Source organism: Benincasa hispida, chromosome 7 (genome assembly GCF_027475165.1).
Source record: "Benincasa hispida cultivar pf3 chromosome 7, pf3_genome.v1.1, whole genome shotgun sequence".
NCBI classification, from domain to species: Eukaryota; Viridiplantae; Streptophyta; class Magnoliopsida; order Cucurbitales; family Cucurbitaceae; genus Benincasa; species Benincasa hispida.
This window is the reverse complement of record NC_143484.1, coordinates 34,523,009-34,538,145: the sequence shown is the minus strand read 5'-3', so window position 1 is coordinate 34,538,145 and position 15,137 is coordinate 34,523,009. Positions and strand designations below refer to the sequence as shown.

At 30.6% G+C, this 15,137-nt stretch overlaps 3 protein-coding genes and 1 long non-coding RNA gene across 4 annotated transcripts; 1 reads left to right on the top strand and 3 right to left on the bottom strand.

Moving 5' to 3' along the window:
• Positions 1 to 1,126: 1,126 nt before the first annotated feature.
• Positions 1,127 to 2,535, bottom strand: LOC120081688 (heavy metal-associated isoprenylated plant protein 20-like). Its single transcript, XM_039036774.2, has 3 exons — positions 2,344 to 2,535; positions 1,781 to 1,856; positions 1,127 to 1,541 (listed from the first exon to the last, which is right to left on the bottom strand). Exons 1-3 carry the CDS (start codon positions 2,422 to 2,424, stop codon positions 1,249 to 1,251), a joined length of 450 nt encoding a protein of 149 aa, XP_038892702.1. The 5' UTR covers positions 2,425 to 2,535; the 3' UTR covers positions 1,127 to 1,248.
• A 3,554-nt stretch (positions 2,536 to 6,089) lies between these two features.
• LOC120081624 (beta-glucuronosyltransferase GlcAT14A-like) lies at positions 6,090 to 10,407 on the bottom strand. The gene is made up of 5 exons (XM_039036654.2): positions 9,646 to 10,407; positions 7,570 to 7,645; positions 7,371 to 7,486; positions 6,736 to 7,264; positions 6,090 to 6,423 (listed from the first exon to the last, which is right to left on the bottom strand). The coding sequence occupies exons 1-4, from the start codon at positions 10,127 to 10,129 to the stop codon at positions 6,750 to 6,752; spliced, it is 1,191 nt and encodes a 396-aa protein (XP_038892582.1). The 5' UTR covers positions 10,130 to 10,407; the 3' UTR covers positions 6,090 to 6,423; positions 6,736 to 6,749.
• Positions 10,408 to 13,621: 3,214 nt separating this feature from the next.
• On the bottom strand, positions 13,622 to 14,279 carry LOC150035122 (uncharacterized). The gene is made up of 2 exons (XR_016530664.1): positions 14,139 to 14,279; positions 13,622 to 13,977 (listed from the first exon to the last, which is right to left on the bottom strand). It is a non-coding gene; the product is annotated as an uncharacterized LOC150035122 (long non-coding RNA).
• On the top strand, positions 13,790 to 14,876 carry LOC120082253 (uncharacterized). Its single transcript, XM_039037535.2, has 2 exons — positions 13,790 to 13,948; positions 14,042 to 14,876. The coding sequence occupies exons 1-2, from the start codon at positions 13,790 to 13,792 to the stop codon at positions 14,675 to 14,677; spliced, it is 795 nt and encodes a 264-aa protein (XP_038893463.1). The 3' UTR covers positions 14,678 to 14,876.
• Positions 14,877 to 15,137: the final 261 nt, after the last annotated feature.

Here is a 15,137-nt window from a genome sequence, read left to right as displayed (position 1 = left end):
AGCTTCAGAATATAACCTTGGATGTTAGTTTATTGGTTTGTGGGTTAATGTTATTAAATGTCGAATAAAATATCTTATGTTTTATTAAATAAATAAAATTGTTTGTACATTACAATTACAAACTACATAATCCATGAGATTTAGGGCATCAATCCTAGCAGATTCTTCCAAAATACAAAAGATAATTTCAACTGTGTTAATTAAAGTATGCAAATCACATACGTGAGACAAATTTTCTTTTAATAATATAATATTGCAATACAGTGATCAACATTTTTATTACAATATTTACGGGGCAGGAATTAGAACCTCCATATATAAATTAACGTCAAGCTAAACTCACTTTTGCAATGCATCCATCAAGTTAAGCTCTCAAAAATTGACTAGTGTCAAATCGTTTTCATCAATGTATCAAATAAAATATGCATTATATAATTTACCAGACACATGCGGTCTATAGTTTCTTTTTTCTACGATTCTTCAACTATAGTTCATGAGAAAAAAATGAGAATTGAAAGACTCTTTCTTTCATTTGCCAACACTTATACAAGTTTGAGTAAAATTTGCAGCATTTTTCATATTTTAACTGAGCTCCAACTTGATAGACTCGGGTTGAAAGTTAAAAATAAAAATGGATGCATTTACAAATTCCAAAGGTAAAATTGATTATGTTCTAAATTTTAATTTTAAAACTTTAATTCACCCATTTATCAAACTTCCTCTATTTTAGTGTAATACATACGAAAAAATTTGAACTCACGATTAAGTCTAAACTTCTATCCACATAAAAGACTATAATACTTCAACTTCAAACAAGTCAAACTCACCTTAATTGAGACTTAACTCGAAGAACATGTCAAATATAGTAGTAAAAAGTATTGGAGTAAAAGATGACTTTTACACCAAATTATATTAGATACCTTTGAACTTTGTCATTTATCCAAAAAAAATACTTCTGCACTTATTAAAGTTGCAATATTATTCATCAACTTTTATAAACAGTTCAAAACTCCCACTTGAGTATAAATCTTTTAGAATCTCAAATTGGAATTCTTTTAGCTCACTGTCACGTTATTTCATATTTAATTTTCACCCAAAATTCTAAAGAATTTCTACTCTAAAAGTATTTATGACAGTTCAAAAGTAATATTGCAATTTCGAAAAATATATGACAAAGTTGACGGTATCTTTTATAATTTAACAAAAAAGAAAAAGATAAAAAAAAGAAACATAGAAAATGGTTAAAAATTACATAACGGAGCAGCCGTTAGGATTGTCATCGCTAAACATGGTGGTGAGCTTCTCGTCGACGGCGTTAGGGCTTGGGATGGCCTGAACGGCGTTTTTTACGAAGCCCGCCGGCGCTCTTTTGTCGTAAGCCTGCGTTACGTACGGATACGCCACCACATTGTACGGAACGTACGGCCATAACTCCGCCCTTTTTCCCGTTCTTCTGACTTTCTTCAAGACTCTGTTAGCCTCCACGAACCCCGTTACCGTTACTTTGCTCTGTTTTCTGTTTACCTCCACCGTCTTAGCGCCTGTATTGTATAATTACCCATTAACACCATTTTAATTTTATTATATTAACACAAAAAAAGAAACATTATTATTCTCCCTCTTTTCGATAACTTGATCTTCAATGACGGACTTCAAATCACACATCTTTGTATAGAAAAAAAAATTAAAAAATATTTAGGAAAACGAGAAAAAAAAAAGTTTGACTAATTATCGGAAGATGAACTTTAATTAATTTTACTTTTTTGGTTAGGAATGGAACCTTTCATTTTAGAAACAGCATTTTTTACTCGTCGTTCACATCCGTCACAGTCCATTTTGACCTTGATCTCCACTGTCTACACCAAAAAAAAAAGAACATTTTAAGAGCTCACACGAACAAGACAAAAACCATAGGAAAAAGAAACGCTTTGTTTTGGACTTAGAAAACACTTTTTCAAACGTTTAAAAAATCAATTCGCAAAATTCATTAGATATTTTAAAGAGTGTGACAAAGTTTGTAATTTTTCTAAAAAAAATGTTTTTGAAGTTTTAGAAAGATTGTGTGCCATTGTTTCTTTGTTTTCTCGAGCTTTGCAATTTCTTTCCGAGAAAATTGAGAGAATTTTCGCGATTTTTGAAAACTCTTTGAAGAGTACTACTCTGCTCTTTTATTTAAAAACACGATTTTAAAAAACTGAGTCGTTTTTAACATTCCCCTAATTTTCTTTCAAGAGAATGCTTAAAACAACTCGATTTCATTAGATAATTCTTTAAAAAAAAAGAAAAACTAAATGAGAAAAACAAAAACAAACAATATAGAATGAGAAGAATATTAGTGGGAACCTGCAATGGTTTTTTTTTCCTTTGTCTGGAAGTGGCAACATAATCAGAGATTAAATCTGAGACAGAGTCAAAAATTCCCATTTTTTTCCCTTTTCTCTCTTTTCAACTTTAAAATGAAACTCTAAAATTATGAGAGAGAGAGAGAAGTGTTTTGAGGAAATGGTTACAAATGCAAAGTTTAGAGGAAGGAAGGGTATATATATATATATATATATATATATATATGTATATGTGGGAACTTTTGAGTGCAAGTGGGAATTAAAATTAAATTAATTTGGGTTTTAAGACAGATAGCCAAGAATGAATTGTGTCCTCAAAAAAATTCAAAATCAAACAATGCTACAAATTATGTTTATTTTATTCAATGTAAAACCTTTGGGATTTTTTTTTTTTTTTTTTTTTTTTTTGGTACTCATTGGGCCCAATCTTAAATAGAGAAAGAGAGAGGGACAGGGAAAATAATTTGTAAATAAATTTGGGGTCCTTTTGGGTTTTGAGCATTATATATAAATGCATGATTGAGAGGCAAAATTTATGGCATTTGTTGCACTTTTTTCAGGCCTAAAGTAAGGCTCATTAAGAAATTGTTTGTTCAAGTGAATTAAACAAGAGAGAGAGAGTAGATCCAATCATGAGATTTATAATATAAATTAGTGATTATTTAGATCAAATCAACCATAATTTTGCATCTATATCTTTTTGTATTCACTCCGAATCATTTGGTCATCATTTCGTTTTTTATTTTTGGTTTTTTAAAATTAAGTCAGTTTTTTCTCTCTCTTACAATGATTTACATCTTTTTTTTTAAGTACAATGGTTAAATTCTTAGCCAAATTTCAAAAAAAAAAATTTAGCTTGTTTTTTAAACTATTGGTAAAAAGTAGATAATAAATAAAGAAATTTAGAGGTGAAAGTAGTGTCTATAAGCTTAATTTTTAAAAACAATAACCAAAAACCAAATAATTACTAAACAAGACCTTAGTTATCTAACTATAATTTGTCATGTGACAAATTCTCTCTCAAGTATGTTTGAGTTTTTTCTATAGTGTGGGTGGGATGGACTAGGTCATCTTAAATTATTGTTTTAAAAAATATTGTTGGATTACTTATAATCTTAGTTAAATTACTAGTTTAGTTCTTAAACTTTCAATTTATGTCAAATAAAAGTTTATGATAAATTTCTAAACTTTCAATTTTGTGTCTAATAAATCTTTAAAATCAGGAAAAACATCTCATAACTCATCTAATCCATTTCTTTATTTACCTAAAAAACAATGGTTTTCATTCCTTTTTTTTCATTCCACAAAAATATCAAATAATTACCCTCAATTCCAAAAGTTTAGGGGGGAAAACAAATAAAGTGAAAATAAAAATTAGATGGACTCTTTGATTTAATAAATAAAACTTAGATGGCTTGAATTGAATTGATTCCATGCTTTTGGGAGTTTTTTATTTATATATTTTTTTTAAAAAAAAAAGCTACAAAAAGGTTGTTCCTTTAGCTTTACAAACTATGGAAGTAGATGCCATCCCTTACACAAATCACAAATGAATTGAGTTTCTTTCCCTTTTAGAAAGGAATTAAAGTAAAGGATTTCAAATTCTTTCAAACAATTGGTTTTTGGTAAGTTGAGTTGTCCCTAGACCAAGGGTGAGTCTACAACAATTTTAATTAATTAAAAATATTTTTCAATCTACCCCTATTAAAGGAAATTCTAGAACTAGAACAAAATTTTCTTTTATTCACTCTATTTTCCAGAGTAATCATATTTTAATGCAGATGTAAACTTTAATACACTTGCATATATATAAGTAAAAAATATAGAAATTTATACGGTAACAAAGATGGTAACAAAGATGGAGAAGCTATCCATATTTTTGCTATACCTTGTAAATATCTTTATTTAGAAGGATATAACAGTAATTATCAAACATGTTTTAAATTTTTTTTCTTTTTGAAAATATGAAATAAGAAACAAGAATGTTGTAAGAACGACCCATCAAGTTAAGTCTAGTCGAAACCAAGATAAAATTTATTTTTTTTTATAAAAAAATCATTTTGGAGGAGGATGAAAAAAAATGAATTATTTTGACGTCTAAAATAAGTTTATGCATATAAATTTATAAAAGAAGCTTTTTAGAATGTAGAAATGTGTACTGGAGCTTATCTGTACTAAAGGCTTTTTCTTCGGTTCGTTTAGCTACCGAAGAAAAAATAAAAATACGAACAAAAACAGTTTTTTGTTTTCCTTTTTTCTCTTTTTTTTTAATCATTTATTTATTTTTAAATCACTCTTTTACGCGGCTCTCTTAGCTGTATAAAACTCTTCCGCGTTTGGCTCATACAAAACAAAGGTTTTTTTTTTTTTTTTTTCATTTTTAAAATATATGAAATTATTTCAAAAGTTGATAGTTCGATTCTTAAATGATTGAGCTCAATTATAATAAGAAAAAATTTACGATTGAAAGTTGATGTGTTAATAGGACTTCTATGTAAAATGGAACAAAGTATTATTGAAAAGTAAAATCGCGTGATATGAACTTTAGTAGAAGATTGTGGTTGCTAAAATTATTAAAGAATTGTGCTTGAAATTAGAATGAAGATGATTCTCATTCTTTAAAGTAGAAATTGAATAAAATTAAGTTTCAATTATGTATATAAAAGAAAATAAAGAAGAAAATAATGAATAATGAAATTAGGTGGGAACGAGAGATCTACTAAAATGAGGAAACGAGAACTTACTCTTCTGACGTAAATCAATGATGAGAAGGGTTTTGATTTTCAATGTGGTCTTAAAAAATTGAAAATGATTCTTCATTTTTTTATAAAGTTCGTAATTGATAAGGAATGAACATGAAAGAGGATGATTCTCATCTCCTCGTACTAAATTGTGTAAAGAATCAATCTCATACTTTATTTTTCTATGCATTTTAATACTTGGTACTTTATCTTTTGCATAATTTATCAATTAATTGAAAGATTCAAAATCAAAGAGGTGTCAAAAAATTTGCTTATGTTAATTTAATTGTTTCCATTTGAATTATTACTTATAAATTAAAGAGGAAAAAAATGAGTTGTGGATGAGATATGAGTCATGAATACATCTTAGAAATAACAAATAGGTAATTCTTTTTTTTTTTAAGACAAATTGAGAAGTATAGACCCATTTAAATGGTTAGATTATATATATATAGATATATATTGGAAGCAATGATAAAGTTTGAAAATTAAAGCTTTTAATTATTGATAAGATCAAAGAGGAAATGTATGGTGTTGGGGCCTTCTATTTTAGTCTCTTTTCCCCATTATATGATCTTAGCTTTAAACATCAATCATGGTCTATCAAAGTCTTGATATTGAAGCAACTCATGGATTCTCATAATTATTTACATGTCACATGCTTTTGCTATAATCTTACAATTAGTTATCATAATTCAACTGATATAAAATATGTATTATCAATTTCGAAATCTAAAATTCCATTCTCATACAAGTGTGAAAATAATGTACTAGTAATTTTAAAATGAGATTTTAAAAAATCATTTATTCAATTGATTCACTTATGAACGTTTAGCATTCTAATCGATACAAGTTGTGTTTCCCTAAATTAAACTTCAAACATATTTCATTATCGAATGAATGATTATTTCATTAAATTAAATCATTATTTAACAAATTAAATATATAATTACTTGGAAGAAAAAGCAATAATAAATGTAGTGTGATGAGAGCCAAGAAGAGAGGATTGAGTTGGTAAGGATATTGGTAAATGTCACTGTACAACATCTTAATTTCTGTCACTTTACACAATTCCCCAAGTAATATGCAATATTAGGTTTTGGTCCAAAATCAAATTGCAAAAATCCTCTAAAAATTTTCTAACACCACGAGAGTATGAAAATTTACATACTCCCTCTATACTCCTACTCTCTCTATTTATTGTGTGTCACATTAACATGAGACTCCAACATTAATATGGAATCGACTAATATTTATGAAAACAAATCTAGTGTGAAAATGGAACATGGTACTCATCTCATCATCCTGGATAGGCTTAGGCTCTCTCTCACCTCAGCTACCTGCTCTATAGCATATTTATGATCAATGTATGTAAGATATTCTTAGCACTATTAATTGTTTTGAAAAGTGGGGGGCAATTCTCACATTTAATGAATTTACTGTTTAAATGGCTCATATACATTTATAAACAACAGTTCTAGTTGTTGAAGAAACTAAAGTATGTTTATGGAAGGTAGAAATAGAATACCAAATGCAAGAAAGAGAGGATTTTACTACTGATTGAATACTTGGGAGGGATGGTTCTAAAATAAATAAGAATAAGATCTTTTTTTCTGTGCAAGAAAATGAACTCAAGAAAAATCTATAATCACCTGAAAGCCTGATTTCATTTGCATTGATTTGGTTGTGAACTCAACTCATCATGGAGGTTTGTAATAGACTTTTCAAATTTCTTTGCCCAAGACCCGGGTTTCAGAACATTGACATCACGCCACTGGGAGCACGGATCGGTCCACCAACTGTTCCAGCCAGAACACCACGCACCTGGGGTGGGTCGATTCGGTTGGCGGTTGAGGATGATATTGTCAACCATGTTCAGCACTGGGTCATTTTGTTGAAACTGTCTGGCAAAAGCAGCTCCACTTTGAGCCATTTGATCAAAATCGGAGGAATGGAGGAAGTGAGGGTCTATCTTAGGTGGATTGTCCCAGATCATGTATCTTAGATCACTGTTCACTGTCTTGTTCTTGAAGTCTAGTGAATTGCAAATAACAGAATGAAAATATCCTTCTTGAGACCAAACCACATTTGTGAAATACATCAGCAGTGTTCGAGGTAGGTTATCCCAACCCAACACGCAGTATTCGAGGAACGATCGGCTTAGGATGACCCAAGGCGAACCTGAAAATGCAGAAGAGAATTGCTACGAGTGTTAGCATTGCCTCGTGTGTATGTGTCTGTGTACATATATGAAATTTTGGACAGCTAATATAGAGTAGAGTTTTGCCTGTGAATATTTTGAAAGCATCTGGTGTTGGCCGTTGCTCGGTGGCATGAAAAATTTGGCTTCTCCTTGCTAAGTACACTCCAGGATCAACTACAATCGGATTGATTCTCTTAGATCTACAACAAAATGTAGATGCAGATGATTCAACAGTACAATCATAGAAAGATAAAACTATCAACTAGTGTGAAGAGTCACCTACTCTTTCCATCCAATGTCACTGGTGTGCTCGATAAAATTGAGATCTCTTCTAACAGAGGATAACACATGTGCAAGGTCTGAAACTCAACAGAAGGCATCATCAATAAGCCGAAAACATAAAATAAAAGGCATGTAAAAATTAAAAAGCAGTGTCTACAACAGACATTTGCATTTGAAATGTAGAAAGATATAGCCTAGCGACTTAAGTTTTTGAACATACAATATAATTTAACATAAAATGAAAAAGGGATGTATTCATAGATTTGAAATATCATTTTCTCCTTCATTTCATGATAATGTCCATGCTAGATCTTGTAAATCAAAATGAAGTCCAAACCCAAACGTTAGACTGAGTATTGATAATATGTTAAATTGATAAACTCACTAGTCAAACTCAATCTCCAGAACATCTTCAACAATTTACATTCCACAGTTAATTTTTCCTACCAACAGTTTATCTGGTAAATAAGTTATCCACTCAGCATAAGCTAATTAAAATACATAGAGATATTTGCATAGTTTACGTTTGCATATATTGTGAATTCATTACTTGCAGGACCTCTCTACTGTTATATTCAATCCTGTAATGGATTGACAGTAATCTAATAAATTTACTTATATCATTGTTCACAGCTAAACCTATAAAACAAGAAAATGCCAAGTTGATGAAAATAGATGCATAAGCAACTCATTCGTCCTACCACACCAGTAATTACTAATTAAGAAATATGCAAATCTAACTCAAATTGTTAATTTTTTGTATGCATCTAATGCAGAAGATAACAAGTGAGAATGCAGAAAGAGAATGAATGGGATATAAAAATCGAATATGAAGCACAATTGACATCATACAGCGACAACAGAACACATGTCTCATCTTACCAACAGCTAAAGAATCCATGGAAAACTTGGAAATGGTAATACAAAATTAAGAACCCTCAGAGTAGACTCCTAATCAAGAAAATCTAAGACTACAAATTACAATATCTCAGTCACTTGACCTGCCATGCAATAGCTTTCTACACAGTTGTCCATCTATCTAGGAAACGTAACACCATGATTTGATCCAAATGAGCACTTCCTTATTCATATTTGTTTGTTGTCCTTCAAAAATGAATGGAGATGTGTTTCCTATAATCTGAAGTTGAAAACTATATTATTATCAATTCAGGATGGACCAAAATTAGACAAATGAAAGTGCAACCAAATATCCATAATTAAAGTTCATCCCAAATGCTATGTAACAGAAGATCCAAGGAGAATATACAAGTCCTAACGATTCAAAACTCAGTTAAAAGCCATTACACCATTTTTTAGCAATGTTTACTTCAGCCCAACAGTTTAAGTCGTGGTTGTGCTTAGTTACATGATTTTAACAAGGATTTCAGCTGTGTTGTTTGTATGCTCATCCAAATAATAATAAATAAGGTTTGTGAATCATAGTGTGGGTAAAGCCGAATATTGAACTACCAACGGAACAATGGAACTCTGCCAAAACGGTCTAAAGCAAGTGGATGGGATTCAAACTTTTCCCACATTTAACTAACCATAGATTAGCAGCAGCTTCCTATGCTCTCAGGATATTAGCATCAGTATCCTTTTTCTGCCAAAGAAATTAACACAAAAACTTACCAGGTCATCTCTTTCAGACAGTACATGTAAGCTAGAGAGAATCAGAAACTTCCTCAATAATCTTAGCAATAAAAACTCATTTGAAGACCTAAGCTAGTCCCTCGACTCCCTCCTTCCTCACAGGGTCATATTTCAAGTCTGAAAGACAGCCCCAGTAAACTTTAGCATCAGAGCTTAAATCTTCGTTGCAACTGGATATATACAATAAAGACGAGTAACAAAAAACAATGGAAAGTACTCTGTTGGGCATGTAATTCATCCACACATCAAGCATTTAATATAGAAATAACGTCAGGTAAAACCAAGATAGAATAACCTATTTCAGGTGACATTTGGAAGATCCCAAACGACAATAAATTCACTACAAAGCACGAGATTATGATCCAGTAAAAAAAAATCTAAAACTCGTGAATCTGAGATTAAAGTATTCAACCAATTAACGTACCATCCTGAGTGATCAGTGGATAATCCATCGCACTCAAAGTGATAAACCAATCCCAGCCACTGTCAATCTTAAGCAGAACTGCTGCAGCATGCAAAGTTGTGGCAATATAAGAGGACCCACTGTAGGTCATACGATCAGGCTTACCAAGAACGTCCACATTCCCAAAAGCTCGAATCGCCGGAACAGACTTCACCATCGCGGCTAGCTGTTGTCTATCTCCATCGGAAGCCTCGTGATTGAGATGCAAAAGGTACCGATTCCTCGGATGGTAAACGGCTAGCAAAAGCCGGAAGATCCTATCCTTATCGCCACGTCCACCAAATATATAGTAAGCAAAAGCCGGTGGATGGTGCAGTCCTCGGTGTACAGAGGAAGGGAGAAGCCTTGACGTGGTGAAAGCGGAAATGGTAGAGAACAGTAACAAAATCAGAGAAAGCAATGCAGCTGAGAAGAGAGTGAAGAGCCACTTCTTCTCAGCTCCCATAACTCAAAAACTTGCTTGAATTCGAAGATCTTCAGACACGGATTCCAATAGTGGCAGAGTCTATAATTCAGTGAAGATCTTCATAGTTTTATATTTCGATCTTTAGCAAATAAGCATGCGATCAATCTCGTTTTTCTTCGTAAGAATGGATTGAATGCTCAAATCTAGGGTTGATTACCCAATTCGGTTTTTCGTTGGGAGAAAGAAACAGGGAAATGCGGACGAGCTACAACAAAATATCGTTTCGGCTTGTCTCTGTCCTTCCTTTTTTTTCTTTCGTCCAATTTTTATTTTCTCACTCCAAAAAAAACATACAAGAAAGCCACGTCTTTGTCACGCACCACGGCGGCGCGTTCAGTTGAATTCAATTTTTTTCCCGCTGCTCTTATCCCGATAGTAGTTAGTATTATTATTATTATTATTATTTTGTTAAAATATTGTTTTAGTTCGTATATTTAAGTTTGGTTCTATTTTCATCCATAATTTTTTAAGGTGTAATTTTACTCCATATATTTTTTAAAATCTTAAAATTACTTCAATGTCCCTTAGTTAATTGTTGATTTTTTTCAAAAAAAAAAAAAAAGAAAAGAAAATTGGCTTTCTTTAGCATTTCTTATGAAATTGATGTAAATATATTCTCAAGTGTCTTTTTTGATATGAATTTAACTTTATATTGAAATTATTAATTTAATTAATTTAAGATTTATTAAAAATAGAGATAGATAATTAAAAGTTTAATAAATAAATTGAAAATAAATTCAAACTATGTAAACTAAAATGATATTTTAATTTAATATTCAAATACAAGCGAAATTATGGGTGTTTGAGCCTTCACCTCAAGAGAAAGAGGTAATTATTGTTGAGTTATATTCAATTTAGGTTAGATCTCTTATTTTAGTTTTAGCTTGTGATAGTATTACGCCAAAGTGTGTGCACTTTGGTTGAAGTAGAAATTTCTTGACTAAGAATTGGTTAACTTATAAATTTAGTCCTTTAACGATGAGGTTTATTGCTATTTATTTCCTAAACTTTCAAAATATAAATTTAGTTCATGAATTTTAACGTTTTAAAATTTTCACAGATCTATTAAACACAAAATTAATAATTCAATATTACATTAGACATAAAATTCAATTTATATATAGTAGTTTAATTCATTTTAAATTTTTTATTTAGCCATGGATCTAAGACATAAAATTACAAGTTCCTAAAAATAAAAGTCTAAAACATTCTAAATACTTTTGAAAGTTAATACACAAAGAAACAGATGTTTCAAAATTTAGAGACTTAGGAAACTTATAATTAAGTATTTAACCTAAGAAATATTACTTGTTTTGAAAAATATTATAGTAATTTTGTTTTCAAGATTACGTAAAGAATTCAAAAAAATATTTTTAAAACAATGTCTAGTTATATATTTTTTTAGTTCATTAGATATGACATACTTATTACATTGTGTTCTTTAAACATTTATATTTTACTTCTTATTTTTTAAAACGGTTAAATCAATGATATAGATTTAAGTATGTGTACTAATATCTTGTATAATACAAAACGGTGAGGATGAGAATCAAACATCTAATCTTAAAAAAAAAAAAAAAACGAGGTCACTGAATGAGTCAAAATGCGAATATGAATGTAATTTCAAACTGCATGAGCCATAAAAAAAAAAAATTACTAAAGGAGTGGATAATAAATAGAAAATTAAAATATTAATCGCTGAAACAATTATTTTATAAAACTTTAAGAACTAATATAAACAAGTTAGTTTAAATGCTTCCATCGCTAAAATGAAACAAATTTAAAAGTTGGACTAAAAAGAAAGGAACCATTAAAAATTGTAGAGATGGATTTATATTATGAAAAAACAAAAACAAAAAGTAACGGGTGGATAATAGTGTACAATGGATGAAGATGACGTGTCAATAAATAACGGAAAAAATCACGTGCAAATACGGTAGACGAATCACAATAATCGAGAGGATGTTTGTTCTTTTACCTGAATCAGAACGCATAGGTAATTCATTTTCATGGTAAATTGTAATTTTTGGTTTAACTATTATTTTGCTCCATATATCTTTATCTTTAGTTAATTCAGATCTATAAGCATAAATCTAGATTCCGTTTGGGATTGATAGAAAATGATTTTGGAAAAAGATATTAACTGTCTTTATTATTTTGTAAATCAAATTATTAATTAATATGCGAGAATCACTTTGTAAATTCTAATTAAAATTCGGGTGATAGTGTTTTTGGATTTTTTTTTTTTAAATTTTGATATATTATAATAATATTTTTACATTAATAAATTTTTCAGATATATTTTTAAATTTCAATTGGTTTAAGTTTTTTTTTTATAACAATTATTTTTCTTAAACCTTTATCAAATAATTTAAATTAAATAAAATTAGTTAAAATTCAAATAATCTAAAATTTTAAAAACATATATACATGATAATAAATTATAAATTAATCATCGGTATGAAAATAATTAAAACAAAAAGGCCTACCTTATCTATCAATTTATTTGTTTTGTTATCCATCTTTCAATTGTTCTTTTAAAATCAAATTAAATTATAAAAATTAAAAAGAAAATAATTTAAAAACTAAAATTAACCCTAAAATCAAAGGCTTGTAGTAATTTGATTTTTCGTTTTTTTTTTAATTAAGTCTATAAACCATCATAGCACCCTTAAATTTATTGTCTTTTTATATGTTTTTTACTTTTGTTCTTCAAAAACTAAGCCAAAATTAAAAATGTTTTGAAGAAACTTGTTTTTGTTTTTAGAGGCCAAGGATTTGTTTGGCGAGATTTCCAAATAAATTTGATTCGTCGAACTTACTTTGTATTTTTAGCTATATTCTTCAAATATTCGAGAAATTTGACCTTCATTTCTTCCAACTTCTACTGAAATGAATGGGTAAGGCCTCTATTTATTACAATTACTTTTGAGCCCAATCTTTTATTTGGCTCAAACTTTCACCATGGACTTAATTGTATATATTTATGAAAGCTCAACGTTTAAATGGATACATATTATATGAAATTTCAAGATTTACATAGATACACTCGTGAAAATTCAAGTTTTAAATTGATAGAATTATTAATTTATTAGTTTATGGTTTAAATCATACAATCTTAAAGTTTAGAGGTATAAATTGATATTTGTCATTTTTTTTAGTTTTTAAAAATTTTTACTTTAATTTTGAAAATACTCTAAAAATTTAAACAATAAAACATATAAATCTATAGAGGTGAGTGATGTGGATAGATTTAATTCTTAAAAATAAAAAATAAAAAATAAAAAATAAAAAAATAATGTATTATCGAATTGGACTACATCTATGGTACAAGGGGAACTAAATTAGAAATTTGACCTACTAAAATAAAAAGGCGTGGACAAAATTTATATTCCATCGTGCCGTGTTTGAACGCTCCACCATTTTGTCTGACATAATGTCAAACACAGCAAAAAATTTCCACACGATTCATTGAACTTCAAAATTTTCCTCTTAATTTCTGTATTTTATTGATCGCTCCCTCGAAATTGATAAATTAATCAAGCCAAGAAACAATTTTCTACATATCTAAATCGAAGCTCTGTGTATAAATTGAAATTCTCACGGATTCGAAACAATACCGATTCGAAGGTTGCAACAATGGCGGACAAGTACGAGAAGGAAAATTTGGCCGAAAAATACCTAGAAGCGAGGCCGAGATCTTACCCCGCCGGCTGGTACTCTAAACTCGCTGCTCTCACCGCCGGCCACTCCCTCGCCTGCGACTTCGGCACCGGCAACGGCCAAGCAGCTCTCGGCGTTAGTCTTTTCATCCTTTTTCAATCGATCTAATTACGCAATTATTATAAGCGATTTTCACGAATTTTCGATTTGATTTCGATTCAATGGCAGATTGCAGAGCATTACGAGAAAGTAATCGGAATCGATGTAAGCAAAGCGCAATTAGAATGCGCAATGAAGCACAAAAGAGTTCAATACCTCCACTTACCAGCCTCGATGAGCGAAGACGAGATGGTGAAATCAATCGGCGCCGAGAACACCGTAGATCTAATCGTTTCCGCCGAAGCCGTGCACTGGTTCGATCTGCCGAAATTCTACGCCGTGGCCTCTCGTCTTCTCCGGAAACGCGGCGGAATCATCGCGGTTTGGGGATATTACTACATATCCTTGAACGAAGCGTTCGACGCTGCGATGATTCGATTGACGGAAGCGACGCTGCCGTTTTGGGACGAGAAAGTGAAGGAATACGTACTGAAAGGTTACAGAACGCTTCCGTTTCCGTTCGAGAGCGTGGGGATAGGATCGGAAGGGGCGCCGGAGGAATTGGAGATGGAGCAGGAAGTTTCGTTCGAAGGATTGTTGAAGTATTTGAAATCGATGGGGCCAGTGATTGAGGCGAAGAAGAACGGCGTCCATGTGATGTGTGAAGAAATGGTTAAGGAGCTGAGAGATGCTTGGGGAGGAGGAGATTTGGTTAGAACTGTCGTCTATAAATGCTTTATGATCGCCGGAAAAGTTAAAGCGTAGTGGAATGCTTTATGCTTTATAAGCTCGGATTTAAGATGATTTTTGCCAAAATAATAATAATAATAATGATACAAATGGAAGAATAATCAAGAAAGTGACACTGATTTTTTTTTTTTTTTTAAAGTTTAAGTTGAATTGTTGTAATAGTTGAACAATGCTAATGTTAATTTTTTTTTTAGAAAGAAAGTATTCTATTTAACTTCAAGGGTAAAATTTGAGATACATTCTTTTATAGCAATATTTTGATTTCAAATAGGGAAGGAATCTACCCAAGTTTCATTTATCCCTAATATTCTAGCTTAGGACCTTTAATATTAATATTGTTGTTTTCAAAACTTATTAGAGAAATATTGTTGTTTTGAAACTTATTAGAGAAATATTGTTGTTTTGGGAGTTCGAGGCTAGAGGTCGAACGTTGAGAACTCGACTAATGTGGAGGTCGAACGTTGAGAACTCGACG